The sequence below is a fragment of the Lutjanus erythropterus genome, chromosome 22, assembly GCF_056507025.1.
Source record: "Lutjanus erythropterus isolate fLutEry1 chromosome 22, fLutEry1.hap2, whole genome shotgun sequence".
In the NCBI taxonomy this organism is placed as follows: domain Eukaryota; kingdom Metazoa; phylum Chordata; class Actinopteri; order Lutjaniformes; family Lutjanidae; genus Lutjanus; species Lutjanus erythropterus.
Genome location: NC_139338.1, coordinates 9,330,338 through 9,348,038, shown reverse-complemented (window position 1 = coordinate 9,348,038; position 17,701 = coordinate 9,330,338). Strand labels below are relative to the sequence as shown.

The window sequence follows — 17,701 nt, the reverse complement described above, 5'->3', positions numbered from 1 at the left end:
AGTCCCCTTAGTGGATGACCAAAAACAGAGGACACATTCACCAGGTGGCAAGAAACACGGCTCTAAATGAAGGCTAATGTTGTGTGTGTCTGTTTCTGCTGGATGTGTAAATAACAGTTGTCCAACAGGTTTGCTAATACTTTTAGCAAATTCTTTTTTTGTATTTATAGCTTGTAGGAGATGTTATGAGAACTGGCCAGTGTACCGACAGGCCATTATTCTGAAAAGAGTCCAAAAAAGGTTCCACTGGACCAAAAGCTCATTTGTCTGACAGCTTGTTATCCCAAAATCAAAAGTCCACAGTTCCAGAAATACACACTCTCCAAGGGGTTTGTTGCCCTTAATATCTTAATAGTGTTATAATAGTTTATTTCAACATGCAAATGTCAGGTGACCTTCATCAGGTGACCTATGTCATCATGATTACATTAATTAGGTGACTGTGTCAACATAGTCAGAGGAACTTCATCATCCTGGTAACAATAATAAATACCAACGTTGTGAAACAGTTGCTGTTTGGTTAGGTTTAGGCACAACTACTTGGGTAACACTTTAGGTAACACAACTACTTTATTCAGTTTAGGCACCAACATACTTGGTTAGGTTTTGGAAAAAGCTCATGGTTTGGATTAAAATAAGTAGGTTAGTACGTTTTGTCTGGATATTTTTTTCAGCATTAGGTTTTTCTAACATTCTCTCTTTGGTTACAAAGGCCTCCTTTCTCAGAGAGAAGAGCAACAGTTTTTTTTTTTTTTTTTTTTTTACAGCTGTCACTTTGCCCTAGTGTTCAACAACCATACAGGCAAAGATCACAGCATGCAATTTAGCAACAAGATGGTTGAGATTTGAGTAAGGGGCATGACTTGCATTCTGTCAAATGAACCACATCTCAGTCTGCCATCAGTATTGTCACTTTCCCTCCTGGCACATAAAAAAAAACACTTGCTCACACAGGTTTAGTCATGTTGTATGGGCTCACTGCAAAAGAAAATCAGTTCAGGAAGTGGATGTAGATGAGATAAGTTGCGAGATGAACACAGAGGTGAATGGTAACACTGCCTTCAAAAGTCCTCACGCAGGACTGATTGAAGAAATCATACCCAGGAGAGAAGCTGGAGATAAACAGTTGTATCATCTGTAATCAGTTTTGTTTTTAGAGCGGTCTCCTGTGTCCTCAAATCTGAGGAAACAGGCCGGTCTGGGACATCTGATGTGTCCATATATAGGTTGAGACCATGTCATCACGCCTCTCTCTATCTGCACACTGGGTGAGGTCAGCAGTGAGAAAATAAGACTCTTTTTTTAAACTCAAACTACCTCAGGAAATATCTACCAGCTCCCTGGAGATATGTAGTCTTAGAGCTGGACTGTGTGGACAGAGAAACTTGTGACACAGTCAAATAGCGATGTTCTCGGACGAGCAACACTTCCTCGTCTGCTCTATCTAGCTGCCTCTCTCTAACCCTGCAGCATGATGGAATTTAATTAACCGTGACTGGGAAGAGCTGTCGGTCCATCACAGTGGGAATCTGTTTTTTGTTCCAGACAAAGACATCAGCCATGACACCTCTCCCTAATGAAAAGTAATGAGCTGCTCAGAGGCACTTCATTAACAGTTTACTGCAGCTGGTATTAAACTCTAGCTTTGTGTCAAGCCTCTGAAGATGTGTGCAGACAACGGAAGGTGTAGTGACATGACACAGTATCCCACAACATCATGACACAGCGCTTAAATCTTGGGTGAGATCTGTTTTTTTTTTTTTTTTTTTTGCTGTCGTAAATATGGACAGTTGTACACACATATGTTATGATTGCATTACATAAAAAAGCAGAAATGGAAAAAGTACACACAGTCTCAAGTAGAAGAGCAGATATTTGTTTTAAAAAAGACTTGGTAAAAGTAGAAGTGCTGATTCAACTTCTTTACTCAAGTAGAAGTGAAAAAATGCAGGCCCTGAAATGTACTCAAAGTATAAAAGTAAAAGTTGCCTCTGAAGGACATTTCTACCAGCTGTTTCTGTGCAAAGTTAACTGAGCCGCTTAAGTCTTTCTCTTTGTCTGTTTCATCTTATTATGTCTGTTATGTCATTTTCGTCTCATGAATTTTATGTCATTTTTGTGTTTCATTTTTCTTTTCTTTTTTTCATTTTCATCTTGTTATGTTGTTCTGTCTTGTTAGCTCTTTTACATCTTGTTAATTATGTTTTGTTACGTTGTTTTTGTCTCGTTACACCTTTTATGTTGTTTTCATCTTGTATGTTTTTGTCTTGTTATGTAATTTTTGTCTTGTTGTGTCTTTGTTACATCATTATCATATTGTTACATCTTTTATGTCATTTTGGTTTTATGTCATATGTATTATTACACTGTTTTGTCTTTTATGTCTTTTTCATCATTTTCATGCTTTTTTATGCTGTTTTGTCTTAAGTCTGTCATCTGTCAGTATGTTATTTTCTTCTTGTTATGTGTTATTTGTCTTGTTACATCACTTACATTGTTTTCATCTTATTGCGCCTTTTGACATTGTTTTCATCTTGCAGTAAAACTAAAGTAAGGAGCCTGTTTTGAAAATGAAAGAAGTAGAAAGTAGATATTTGTGTTAAAACTTATAAGGAGTAAAAGTAAAAAGTTGGCAGAAAATACTCAAGTAAAATACAGATACTTGAAAAATCTATTAGGACAGTAATAAATCTTTGAACACTGGCAAGTCGACAACTTTTCTAACATCCAAATACAAGAAAAAGCAAGCCAGCTAATATTACTTAGTAGTCCAAAAGCAAAAGGCCTGCTCCCCGTCTGTCTTGCAGCCTTTTCTTGCCAACGACTAAAATCCAGTCCGACATTTATAGCCCGGCGGTCTCTTGCTCAGTCACTTTCTCCTTTTCCCTTTTTAGCTTCCGCCATCAACATCCCCTCCAGTCTCTTCGTCTCTGCCATGATTTCCACTCCAGTTCTGTTACAACACCGACGCCGCTCTTCGCCAGCATTCCGCCGCACCCCGGGCCTGAAAACTTTGTCCTCCCGATGGTCCAAAGCTCCTGTGGTAGCAGTGTGCCAATCAACAATCCCCTTTTGCTCTGAGCACCAAGACAGGACAGTGTAACCGAGCTAATAAGCTAACAGTTCACAGCAGTTTAATTCACTCTCCATGAGGAAACTTTGAAAATCACAAGAGAGTTGAGGCGGAGCAGCCTGAGGACAAAAGAGGGAAAAGCAGAGAACATTTTCTACATTAAATATGATCCACTTTCACCAACATCAGTGACATATTTGGCGGTATGTGACTTAGTGCTGTGCAGTATTATGCACTTGTCACAGCCCAGCCACCAATGTCACATAGTGTGGGAACAGGCATACGGGCAAAGAGTGGGAATGAAAGAGGCACTATTCACCCTACAAGTCAGTGTAGCATCACAATGAATTTGAAGCTGCTATTTTAAGGTAGAACAGTTACATAATGTTGCTTTAATGTCAAATTACATGACAGTAATTATACAACATGACAGAATGACACTCCACATGACAATAGAACCTGACAATAAAATAGAACTTGATTATATAATTTCATATCACATAACACTGACGTGATAATGTGCAACATTATAACGGAACACAATTTAACAATGTACAACGACAAGACAGTATGTGTCATGACAAGACATACTTTACATACTGCTGCATTACTATATCTCATGAAGTGACATGATACTACAGCATGACATGATATGATATAACATATCATTGAATATAATACAGTGACTGTAGGTTGTCCCACACACTCGGAAGGAGAGGGTGAGACAGGCAATATACAGTTGGTTGTAGTCTGCAGACACATTGCTAGGTGCCACTAACTCCTACACACTGGTGCTTTAACAGCTATTGGATGGACGGCCATGAATTTTTAAAAAAAATATATTTATTTGACAAATACAGTCACCAGTTATTTTGAAGAGTTGAAGATTCAGGAGCACAATGTTAGTTTATGCAATATGATGCATTCTCATAGGATAAACCACGTCTTAATTAATTACTACTTTTGATTATCCAATAATATAGGCAACATAAAATCCTGGTGGGCCATTCTGTCGCCTACATTTTCCTTTGATACTTTAAGTATGCTGTCTGTAAGAGAATATTTTTATGTCTCATAAAAAATACTTTAATTAGATGGGAATTTCATCACTATCTTGTCTCAATATCTAGTTTAAAGAAACATTTACAGGTAAGACCAACTGCTAACATTAGCTACACAGACCAACTGCTAATGTTAGCCACACAAATCAAATGCTACCCTTACCTATATAGACCAGCCGCTACTGTTAGCTACACAGAAATCCAGTGAGCCAGCTAACCTGTCAATACTGCCACCACTACTACTACTATTACAAAATATTTTAGGCCTGCAGATGGTGATGCTGGTGACCGGGATGGTGTGTGTGAATAAGTTTATGGCAGTTTGCCTTTAGTTCGAGTGTAAAGTGTGAACAACATTACTTAAGTACATTGGAATGTGCGTAATTACCGTTTATCTTTATCTATTAAACTAAACATGCATTTACACACAACAAAGGAAGGATTATCTGGACAAGTTATTTCATTACTTTGATATTGTGATGCTTGGATTAGGATACTGACTACATTCCTAGACAGGTTATTATTAATTGTATAGGAATACATTTTAAAGTAATTGTCTCAGCCCTGCATGACACAGCATAACATGACTCAATGACATGACCTGATCTACAGAAGCTGATATGGATTGAGATACGGAGCAAAGAGAGTTTATGTAGTGTAAGGACACAGAGTACTGAATAAGATAAGCTCAGATAAACTATCTGTGGACTTTTGACCTTTTTGTTTTAACTTAACTTTAAATCAAAAAATAATTAAGCAAGCAAGAAGGGAGAAAACAAAAGCTGCTATCTTAAAGATAAAGTTATTTTCCCAGGAAAACATCACCCTCTGCCCAGCCCTGTGCCTCAACTGCTCCATAATTTTTGAATGAGCACATTCACATGCCGTGCTCCATGAACTTTCCCATGCAACGGCGTATATTGTCCAGACAGAACACTGTGCAGCTCAATAAAAGAACAGAATAACACCTCTGTGTTCCAGTGCTGAAAAGGCCAGTGGCAGCTCCGGTCTTCTGCTAGATGACTCTGTATCCTAATAAATCAGCAGGGTGGATCCCGACTCTGTTTGCCACCGCACGCCGTTTGAAGTGGGGCCTGGCGGTCGCTTGCCAGGCCTCCGCTCAGTCCCCTGTGGTAATGACTCAACTGGCCAAAACACCGTGCCACGCCCCACCTCGCCGCCAAATCCTAGCCAAGAAGCTGAAGGAAGGGCTTTAAAGGGTTCTCTGGGCTGGATAGTGGTTCTGTGTAGAACAGTATGAACCCAGTAAGTTAGATTTTAAACTTCTCTGAAAAACAATGGAAAAAATGGCACATAAAACTCAGTTTGTATTTCAAATGTTTTTTCAGTATTCTGGATTTATTTCATTCAAGAACGCACAAAACAATCATGTCCCATTAGAGATTTTCATTTTACTGTGTGGTTTGACGTGTTTCCACATGAAACATGAAGTTGGGAGAGGATTTAACATCAGGAAGAGCTTAACCAAAGGGACCTGAATGAGTCTTGATCAAGAGTGGCTTGGCTGGGTCTCACCAAGATCTATGTCATGTTTTATTGGATGGAACTTTTATATATTCTGCAGAGTATATAAAAAACTTTAATAATCTGAAGCAAAAAGACTGATTTTCATACAGTGCATGTAACAGTAGCTTATAGATACAATGGGTCCTTGATTTCAGATAGAAGTAGACAAAAGCAAATTTAGCCTTAAACTACAAACATTGCAACGATGACAACTGAATGGCATTAATATCTTAGTTTTACGTGACCTTCATCATCATGATGGCAATAGTCATGTGACTTTGATTGTCATAGTCAGGTAGTCTTTGTCGTCATGGTAACAATAATAAATGTGTGGTTAACAATTTGAAAGTGTGCCAGTTTGGCATAGGTGTTGGTTTAGACACCAAGAAGAAATGATTAGGTTTAGGCACCAAAGACACTTGGTTCAAGCACCAACCTTGTAAGGTTTGGGCACCAAGAAATACTTGGTTAGGTTTAGGCACCAACAGTATGTCACTAGATTTAATCACCAAAGATACTTGGTTACATTTAGGCACCAAAATACCTTGTTAGGCTTAGGATTTCATGATCCTATTGGGATTTTGGAATTATGGACCATTGCAACAGTTCCATGGCATCAGTTAAAGCTGCTTGTGAAAAAGTGCATCATCATTCTTGTATTGCAGAGTAGTCGTAGGATTATAACTATTATAAGTATCATAAGGAACTAGAAGAGTGCACTCAGTAAAGTGCACATCTCCACCAGGCAACAGATGGTGAAGCACCTACCGCAAAACCACCACAACTGCCAGATGCAACCAGCAGAGATTTATTAACTTTTGAATACATTTTTTTGTCTAGTATAGTCTCAGTTTTCTTGAAGATGCATAAAATATTGTAATAAGTCAGAACCTCCCAGTGTAAGCATGGTTATTTATTGAGAAGGTTTTGGAAATGCTAAAAGTCTAAAGTCTGCATGGTTAACAGTTGCTAAGCTATGACTGGATAATCGCTCTGTGCTGGAAAGATTTGTGAACTTTAATGTACATATTATAGGTGTTGCGTACAGTTGGTTCTAGAATTAAAATAGCAAATATTCTCCCGTTGCAGCTTCTTGTATGTGAGGATTTGTTGCTTTTCTGTGTTTTAGCTTATTTTAAATTGAATACTTTGTGTCTTTTTTAATGTTGCACAGACAAAAGAAAATCTCTGAGGACACCAACGCTTGTGATCAGCATTTGTAACTTTTCTTTTGTCGTGTTATGTGCACAACAGTAATAACAATAACTGTTAGTTGTGGCCAGACTCTGCATGGTTCTCTAGATACTCTACTTTATATTCTGTAGATAGGTTCCAATGCTGTGAAACAAGTCTGAAGAGAAACTTTTTAGCTCCTGTATGAGCATTTTTAAAAGAGTAAGAAGGATGCTGAAACAGGTTCCTAGCTCTGAAAAGTCTTTGTGTATATCAGTAGTGTCAGAAAAGGTGCTATGATATCAATCTAAAAATAACTCCACCCCATGATTTGTGGGTTTTTATGTTTCCAAACCAGCTTGAGGAATGAAAGTATATTGAATTTCACTTAATTGGTGCAACAAATTAAAACAACTCCAACCAGAGAAAAGGGAAAACCCGTGTTGTGAAATTAGGTGCTGCAGTGTTTATTTGGAACAAGATCCCTGAGTGCTCCCTGCAGCACATGGCCTCTGCTTGGCGTACAATCACTGTGTATACAAGAGGATCGACACATGCATGCCCGCCCGGTGCTGTGTTTACAGCCTGTGGCCGGGGCGCGGTGCAGCAGCCTCATCCACCACATCGGGCATCTGCATCCAAGCCAGCAGTGCCAGCAGCCACACTTCTCTGCTGCTGTTTGTTTTGGTCCTCGGGGAGGAGGATGGTAGGGCTCCGAGCCCCACGGGCTCTGTGGTTCTTCTGTACACGTGTACGTGCATGTGAGCTCAAGTGGTGGGAAAGTTGTTTTTCGATTTTGTTTTTTTTTTTTTTCTGGGAGGTTAATTATTTGTGTATGGCGATGGATGTGGTCTGTGCCCTTCCAAGTCATACCCCGGGCAACAAAATATTTACAGGAGTCACATTTTATCTGCTGCTCACTGGAAATTCTAAGTTTGGGTCCTGTTTGCCTCTCAGAGGGTGGCACAGGAAAAGAGTACTTAGTTTGAAAGATGAGATTTGTGTGTTCAAATATACCTATTCAGTTTATCTACTGCTGAGATGTAGAATAGCTCAGGAGCTCTCGCCATTTTTGTCTTTTGAGCCCTTAAAATGAAGCTATTCATCATCTCCAGCAGCACATGCACAGTAAACCATTCAAGTTTTTCCTCTTACTTTGGTTCATGAGATTTATTGTGAAAGTCAGCTGAGGATTTTTATTCAAAAAGGAACATCGGAGATAAATTCAATTATATCCTACGCTGTTTTTTGTCAATTTTCCTTCAGCAGGGGCTCAAACCCCTGATTAAAAACTGCTGAACTCCCCCAGAGGATGTTAGTCGGAAAGACAGAGGACGAGGGGATTTCTGAGGAGTGTGATAGTGCATGGGAACAAACAGAAAAGTCAGTGTCATGCTCAGTGCATCCGGCTATAAATTGTATTTGAGGCCAGCAGAGTTGTGTATAGCTTATATTGTCTCTGTAAAATGACTCATCACTGCTGGCAAAGCACCACAAAATCCATTATCACTGACATCATTTGGGGCCTAATCTTCATGATAACGCGTGTAATGCTGCCATCTACTGGTGGAACATTGTAGGTTCAGTTGGGTTTTGTGCCAAGGAAGCTGATTAGCTGTTTTTTTTTTCTGTCCCTGTAGGTGATGGACAGCTCCATGCCTCTGATTGGTGAGCATGTGGAGGAAGATAAACAGCTGATCACAGAGCTGGTCATCAACAAGATGGCCCAGGTGCTGCTGGGAGTTACTACACCTCAGCCTTCCTCTGTCAAGGTACATCAGCACATGCAACTTCACATATAGTTGATTCATACTACTGCTACTAGTATTACTACTGCAACTACTGCTGTTACCACTACAGCTGTACTGGTACTATAAATACATGACAACCATTTAGGCCAGTGAGGTCATATCCTCAGTATTTTGTAGTACTTTCAGTATTGTGTTAGAAAGCTGGGGATAATATATAGAATTATAGAAAACTTACAGAGGGAGGCTATTTTTTAGTTCATTTTAATAAATTAAAGTAGTAGAGTATATTTAAATTTGATAACTTTTAGGTCAACATAACAATTTATGTGGATAAGGTTTGAAACAGCACTTTAAGTTTCATGTTGGGAAATGAAAATTATGACTGAAGGAATATAATGGAACAGCTAAACTTATTCATCAAATGAAGTGGTGGAAGAATTGCTAAGATCTTTTACTTAAGTAAAAGTAGAAATACTGCAGTCTAAAAATAAATTCAAATTCAAAATGATAATGAAGTACAGAAGTATTTTCAGCAAACCCTTAAAGATAAAGTCCATTTTGTGTTTTATTGCTCAATATCTGATGATTTAAGGAGATCTGTTTTTAGTTAAATGTCCTATATTTTTGATGAGGGAAACTTTTTGTGGCAAATTTGATTTTTAGAGACAAAATCCTTTGGTTTGCAAAGGAAGAAATGTTCGTGCCTGACAAATGCTTTACTCCTGCAACTGTATGTTTGGTGTCTTATAAGTCCATGTGAGCTGGACTGTGTATGTATGTGTTTGACTCAGTAATGACTCTGTGTCCTCTAATCCACAGACCACACAGCCCAGACGAGGTGAGAGACACTTTTATGTTTGTCTGTTTGTTTGTTTACTGGCTGCAGCAGTGTTATTTAGAGTAGATGACTAATATACACACATTTTGGGTGAATCTCCTGCAGGGGGACACCGCTCTGCCTCCGCCTCTCCCTCCCAGTCAGCCCAGGGATCACCTCAGCGCGCCCGCTCAGCCACCACCTCTCCCAGCCAGGCCTTCCAGCCCGGTCCCATCCCCGCCTCCTCCGGGCCTGGAGCTCAGAAACAGTCCCCACAGCTGAAGTAGGTCCACACTGGTCCCACTAATAACACACCAATATGATCCATGATACCAGTATAAGAGTAATGTGACAAACAATTTTATATTTGGCTATTTCAGCAGACAAAACTACACTAAAGTCATGTTCACATTCTGTTTCCATCCAATAAAATTTCCCTACATTCGGCCCGCAAAAAAGGATGTGATGTCATGTTTCTGATGTGGGTGATAAATAAAGCAGGTGCTCACAGGCTCTAACCAGTGTGTGTTAGTGATTAATTGATTTTATTTGACAAAATAAATACAGGATGCAGGATGTGAGTGTGGCTGCAGAATCAAACCAAATCCCATTCAAATTTCTGTTAATTTAACTCGGCTTCATGATCTTGTCAGTTTCAAGATGTGAACAAGTGATGAAATAGGTCCCTGTAATTATCAGACCAGCCCTTATTTTTAAAATCATTTTAAAATTAATATTTTGTGTCAAATTATTGTAAGTGTAAGGGCGCTGATAAAACGCTGTATAATTAACAACTTCGCAGAGGGTGATGTGTTTTCTTTCCTTTCCTCTTTCACTTCAGATCTACTAAATTAAATGACTGTTCTCTTTACCGCACAGCAAATCCCAGTCGCTGACCAACACCTTTACAGAGACGTTACGCGGAAACGTGACTGACGACGAGGCCAAGGCCGAGACCATCCGCAGCCTCCGACAGTCCTTCGCCAGCCTCTTCTCCGACTAAAAGCCTCCACAGAAGCTTCCTCTTCCTGTCAGTCGTCAGGTTTGAAAAAAAAAAAAAAAGAAAACAAAATCCTGACTGGTTAATCTGTTACGGAGTCTCCTCCTTCGTTAGAGTCTCAGCTTCCTGTCCCTTCTCTTTCCTTCTCACTGTTTGTGAAGTTTAACACCTGTTGCAACCCACTGTCCTCAGATGTACGGTTCATTTAGCACTAGAAAGGCCGAGGCTGACTGAGGAAGTCAAATTTTAAAAGCTGACATATTTGCGTTTGTTTTCCTAACAGGAGATTTTAAGGGATCCTGGATGTCAGTTGCAGAATCAAACCAAATCCCATTCCAATTTCTATCACTTTTACTCAGCTTGATGATCTTGTCTGTTTCGAGGTATGAAAAGGTGACGAAATAGGTCCTTATACTTCTCAGTCCAGCCCTTATTTTTTCTGCTCTTACATGCTACTGCAACTGTCTCCTTATACCCATAATCTTTTGTGTTTTTATAGAACAACACTGCTGTGATTATGTTAGAAGACTGAGACATTTTCAGGCATCGTGATGCTGTAATTTGGTGTTTAAAGTTGAAACAAAGTTGAAAAGCATCAGTAAAACACATGAAAGTACCTAGAATTTAGATCAGCAGCCAGCTGATGGCACCTTGGCCTTTCTAGTGTTAAATAAGTACAGCTCATACTGCTTGGTATATAGTTGTTATTCCGCATTTTGTCTGTTCAACCAGTGAAACTGTTCATTATTGAGTCAAGTCAGATTTTTTTAATATATACATTTATTTATTTATTTATTTATTAAAGAGAATTTCTTTTAATTATTTTAATTGACTCACAGCTTCCAAACTGTTTGCAGACGTCTACGGCAATATTATTATATCTGAAACTGTTCCGGTTAGCTCATGAGAAATGTACTGAATCCTCACCAGCGATTTCGAGCTTCGTGCCAGCAGCCACATTTCTCACACATCCATGTGCTGTAGACACTATTGGCTTATGACGTAGTGACTCCTCTACCTAATGTTACCAAAGTGCTTTTTAATAAAAGGCAGAAAGAGCCCCCCCCCCTCCCCGCACTGGGTCAAGAAAACAATCACACAGCGAACCGACCTTTACGCTTGTGATTTCACGAGGTGCAAACGCTGTACTGGCTTACAGCCATCGTCTTCCATCACAACCCAGATCTTCCCCTGCAATTCTTCTTTTTCTTAATGTTTGTGCTTTGTGAATAGCATTATGATGTATTTTCCGTGGGAAGGGGGGGTTTGTATCATAACTGCTGTTTGTTTAGGCCAATAGTGAGGATGTAACACTGAGACTTTTAATGTGCTTAAATTTCTTCTGAGACAGAAAAAGGTTGGGTTGTAGAACATTGCATCTTATACCTTTATTCTCCTTTATTCTCTACAGTCAGTGTCCGCTGGAATTGTAGATGATTTATCATCATCCTTGTTTTAGTTTTTCGTCAAACTGTGTATATGCAACATCTGCAGTGGTAGCAAAGCAGACATCCTCGTCCAACACGCATCCTGCTTTGGAGCTGCATGTAAATGTTTAGTGAATGTCGTATGTAGAGTCCAATAAGTATTTTCTAACAGAAAACCAACACGAGTTCATGATCTTAATTATTCGATAAAGTTAAAACAATAATTGCTTTGTTTTTTGGGTGCTTTAATATCTACACAATTTCCTAGACAGTTTTGTGGAAAGGACTGTAATTTGGTGCAAATTTTAACAGAAACTATGAACCAAAGGATGTTTACATTTATAAGTGGTCATTGACTTCCAGAGGATTTCCTTTGACACCTCTAATAGGACTGGATGTGTTGTTCAGATTTAATGACTAAAAACTAAGAAGAAGATCAGTTTTAATCTATATAGTCATGTATTTATTTGATGGAAACTAAATTGCTATGCAAACAATTTTGCAAAAGAACTATAAACGCATAATATGAAACATTTCTACATTAAAAATTCTAAAAACATCTAGAGCTATGTTATATATTTTTTGATTTGTGCACTTACATTATCCCAGATATTTCAAATGTTTAAACCCAGAGGAATACACTGTTTTATTCAAGGTAAGGATGTGTGGTATTTGGTCGCTAGTTTCTGTAATTTCTGGGAAATCAGGAAAAACCAGATGATACGTGTGAGTAAGGGGGTTGAAACTTTAATACATTACCTCATCTGAGGAAATGACAGTGGTGGTTGTCCAACAATAAAGACAACAAGTCCCATGATCCACCCCTTGTCGCAGATATTACATACTGTGCATGTAATCTACCAGTCTGCAAACTAAATACTCAATTATATTTATAATTTGCACCAAATTACATCTTTAACAGGAAATCTCCCAACACATTTCAAGGACATAATTGTGAAGCTACAAAGACTCATAAAGTAAATTGTTAGCAAAGTACTTTTTTTTCCAAAATATCTCCTTGATGCATCCGGTGCAACACTTTGTTGCATCAAGCTTACAGCAGCAGGTTGCCTGTATATTTGGCTTTCCATGCAGAGCACAATCACAAACTTATACTCTGTAAATTGCTCTTTTAGCAGGAAACTATCAAGCCGTCTTGTAGTTGTCTCCATTATTATCTGTGCTACAAACTGAATAAGCATACATATGTGTTTTTTTCACATCCCATTTCATTTAGGGGGACCTGGACAAAAAAGTAAATTATAATCCATATTCAATCCTATTTTTTTGTCCAAATACTCTAAACAGAAATATCAGTGTGACTGCGTTGTTTTTACAAATAAGACATATCTGTGCAGTATGCAGTAGTTGAAATGGACCTGTCATGATTCCAAAGTTTTATTTTTCTTTTCATAATAATAAAATAATAATTATAATAATAAAAATAATAACAACAATAATAATATTAATAATGCCCCCATTTTATGTTTAGTTTTATTCAAATGCATGAAACTGTATAATATTTATGGTGGTGTGTGTGGGTGTGTATGTGTGTGTAAAGTTGTACATTTTCTGCCATTATGATTAATAATGAAACTTGGCTACCACAAAAAGAACTGCCCATTTTTGCAATAATTATTTTAATAATAAGTTTTACGCCATTTTAATTTTAAACTGTAAGGCATTACACTTTAAGAGAAGCTGATATTTTTTTTTTTTACCAAGCAAGTCTCACTGTTAGAAACATGAAAAACTAACATTGTTTGTCCATCGCTCTTAAAACGCTTAACGCGCGTTAGCTTGACAAAATCCACACTGAAGTGCTCATTATTAACAAAACATTCAAAGCGATGATCGGGATTGTAGATTAACTTCTACCAACAGTTCCTCTGGAGGGAAAAGAATCTAATTGGTTGCATTTATGATAAGTGGGCAGAGCCACAGACTCAGCTGTTAGTCTGTTTAAATGACCGTTCACTAAGCCCAACATGCAGTTTACAGTGAGACAGGTTTGAAACACTGACTCGATTTCAGAAATAATTCAGAAAGTGACTTTTCATTGAGATTATATGTCTTGGCTGAAATGACAGCTGTCACTAACAAGATTTTTTCAGCTGTTGCTAGCTAGCTGACGTGTTCCGGACACTTAGCGCAGTAAAAGTCCCATAAGATACCAATTAGCGGAAAGATGAATCTAATTGGCTAATCTATGTCTGGGGGTAGGCCTTACACACATACAATTTTGGGCCAATCATTTGGGAGAAAACATGACAGCTCACAGTAATCCGCACATAGCATTTCTGTCATTTTGCTGATGGATGGTCAAAACTTTAAACTTTAAACTTTTAAACCCACCATGTAGCATCCTGCCAGAAACTCTGCCCCCCACATTTTTCAAAAAATACAAAGAGTAAACACTGGAAACTTGATGATTTCCTCTAAATGACTGGCTTTGTAGAGAGTAGACAAAACGTAGAGAAACGAGACAGAAACTGGAGATTAGTCAGAGTCAAAAGAGCTCACAGTATTTATACAATTTGCTAGAAAAGGTCAAGTGTCTGGAATACCGTAACTTTACTTTAGCTAATTAAGCTAACCTTAGCTCCATTGGTTTACTGTCTCTACCTGACTTATGAATGTTTCCACTCGGTCTTAAATATATCCTTGATGGCTACATACATTATACTGTGGCAAGAAGTTGAGGTTAAAGCTAACAGGTTCCAGGCCAAAAGTCAGCATCCTCAACCAGTCCAAAGTCTTCTAGTTTGCCAGACATGCTAACGTTAGCTGCTTATGTTAGAGAAGATAAACACACTGTTTAATCCATTCCTAACTTATTGGGTCGTATAGTTTTGTTTTTTGAAAGTCTATAAAGAAGAAAAACAAGAATAGTGAAAGGTCAATTAGCCCGCTCAGCTTCCAGTATCAGGAAGTCTTATCCTGATATCCTTTAACACTGTGATTCTTTTGCTCACTCCAACTAGTCATTGGTTTTTGCCTCTGAGGATTGTTTGTAAAAGGAAAATACTGGTCTGCGGCTTTGCCTGTGAGTAAACGCAGTGTCTTGTCATCGAGCACCTTTGCGAGCGTTTCAGCACCTTTGGCACTGTGTCAAAATGGACCAAATTAGCATTTCATCATGAGACCCCTTGAAGATTTAAATCATATCCTTTTGTCTGTATTGTAAATATGCCTACCACTTAGTATGTAATACTGCAGTGTGATAAGCCATAACCAAACCATGAGGATTTACAATCCCTTATGTGCCACGCAATAATGGCTGTGACGTCACCGATGAACTGACATATTAACTTCAATCACTGTGTCCATTAACTTTAAGATATTAGGAGGTGTGTCCTGCCCTGCAGGGGCACACAGCAGTTTTAATTTTGACTTAATATCAAGAGAAATCATATCTCACAGTTTAACTACGTCCTACTCATATTTCTGTCAGGATGAAAGATAAACCTTGATGTCACTTTTCTCAGTTTTAACGCAGTTTGGGTTTAAAAATGCAGCGTAGGATCCAGTTGATGTCATACATATACCCATCCATAGGGTCGGATAATAACCAATGACCAGATGTCAGATTATTTTGCCAGATAAAGTCTCTCATTCAGCAGCTATAGCTTCACACACCTGATATTTTTAATTTGTTTCAATTCAAACTGAACCGCAAAGTTTACTACCTCAAGTTCAGCAGTGCTCTGCAGAAACTGACAATAGAGTGGTAGTACTGGAAAAGACTTTGTGAAATGAGTAGATTGCAATTAAGAGCATATTTGTGCACGGAAAGGGAGGGGGAATTTCTCCCTCAGTCAGGAGAGATTACTTTGATAGATGGACTGTAGCAAAACAACAATGCAGCGTCTGTGGCATCAACCTGAACAAGATCGGAGTCTTTATTTTCTGCAGAATCTGAGCAAAGGCAGCAGGATGGAGGTGTGTGTGCTTTGCAAGTCATAACTGTATAAGAGCTACACTTAATCACTCTCTAAACATACTCCTTTTTAAGTCTTGAGTGTTTTCAGTATGAATGCTTTGTACCGTGCCTGAGTATGATTGCCCTCCCCACCTACATTGTTTTGTACCTGAGTACATATGCATCATCAAATACACAACATTTGTTGCTATGGTGAAGAAAAACCTGCCAGTCGCAACATCCCAGTAGAAGTCCACTTCCTTGTATGGCTAGCTCTCACACCTGATGTGGACTGTATCAGAGTACGTATGAACAGTGTTCAAGACCACCTCTTCAAGTGGACCGGGGCATGAGTATGGTATGCAGTGTTCACACTCAGATGTGGGCAGGGACCACATTGTGAAAGCCCCCCTGTGGTGCTTTCTCACCTGAAAGTCCGAACCAAGAACTGACCCAGGTTCGTGTTTTTGTTACGTTGCATACATTTGATCTGCTTAGTTTTGGTTTGCAACTGCTGCTCCTTGCAATTGATTGGCTTGTAGACGGGTGTGCCTCTGGTGCCTCTGGTGCCTCTGGTGCCTCTGGTGCCAGTGTGTTGTCATCTCAGTACAAGTGTCTATTTTTGTCATTTTTTTCCCAACGGTCTCTAAAGTCATCAGACCAGATGCCCATTAAACATTTGGTCTCCTTCTGACCCCATGTGTAACCGCAGCTCATTTTACTTTGTTGTGGTTTCTTTGCTTTTACAGTTCTGATGAACTTCCTGTAATTGGCCCAAAAGTCCATCCAAAAAAAAAAGATTTAACACTAAAAACTAACTAAACCATAGTCAATTTGATCTGGATGCAGACCAACTCTTTTGGTTGGGCCAAAGTTCAGCTGTTTGGTCCTGATGGTGGTCCATGTGATGTTTTATATCAGCAAATTTGGTCAGATCAAACTGGAAAGTCTGAAAGTTTGGACTAAACAAGACAGGTGTGAAAGCTCCCTTACAATCCTCTTAATAGAACCTCTGTGTAATGTGTTAAGAACGTAACGTTTCGACTTTGTATTTCTGTAATCCCATGGATAGATTACCAGCTGAGCAAGTCAGTAATCTACTTGCAGCAGTATAGATACATATAAATAAAGGGGGGGCTAATTGGTGCCCACAGCCCTTTTTTTTCCCCAGGGCCCCTTTGCAAGTCAATGCGGCCCTGGTACCCATTTTCGGCGCTTTCATTTTTTGGTGCCAGCATGTAGCAGGTATTAGAGGAGTGTGTCAGACAGGAATTTTTACATCAAGAAGATAATGAGACTTAAAGAGGTATCTGTTAGAGAATTTTGCTTGATTGACAACCTGTCTCATCCTCGACTCTGAATACTTCTAAATGTACTGTATCCTTTAAAACCCGTTGATGTCACAGACGCTGCGTCCGTCTTCTTTAAGAGTTTGTGCAAAGTTTGTGCTCATTTCATAAAAATCTTTGAGACAGAGTCGCATCGCTTCACTCCATCTTTTGCTTTCTTGATCATGAGATATCAGCTAAACATGACATACAATTTAGAGAAAAGGCAATACTCTGCGATGTTTAACATTTCCTTTTCTTTCGGTCACAAGTTAAAGGCTCAGCTTTAGGTGTGTTGAACTGATGCATAGCCTAACACTGAATTGAATATGCAGCCACAGAGACTTGCCATTAAGTACAGCTAATACTGCAAGGAAAAACAAGTCCACTTTAAATGTGCCGTTTGTAAATGAGAGATATAATGTCAATGCACGGGTTTATTTGCCGATCTTTGAGTCCACTGTGTCCCTTCCTCTCTGCTGAATGGTGGACGGTATTGTATGGTATTTTAAGTGTAATTAACGTTCTGTATATTGGTGTAAATGTGGCATGAAAACCAACCCCTCTTGTGTGCCTCAGGTGTGTAAATCTGGTCGTTATGTGATCTTTAATGTCTGGCTGC

General features: G+C 38.9%; 1 protein-coding gene across 1 annotated transcript in view; it reads left to right on the top strand.

Annotated features, from left to right (window-relative positions):
- syn3 (synapsin III) overlaps positions 1–12,707 on the top strand; it is a 139,503-nt gene extending 126,796 nt beyond the window's left edge. The window contains exons 11-14 of the mRNA XM_084711188.1: positions 8,475–8,606; positions 9,405–9,423; positions 9,529–9,685; positions 10,282–12,707. Coding sequence (XP_084567314.1) covers positions 8,475–8,606; positions 9,405–9,423; positions 9,529–9,685; positions 10,282–10,405 — 432 coding nt within the window. The 3' untranslated portion in view covers positions 10,406–12,707. The remainder of the gene's footprint in view (positions 1–8,474; positions 8,607–9,404; positions 9,424–9,528; positions 9,686–10,281) is intronic.
- Positions 12,708–17,701: the final 4,994 nt, after the last annotated feature.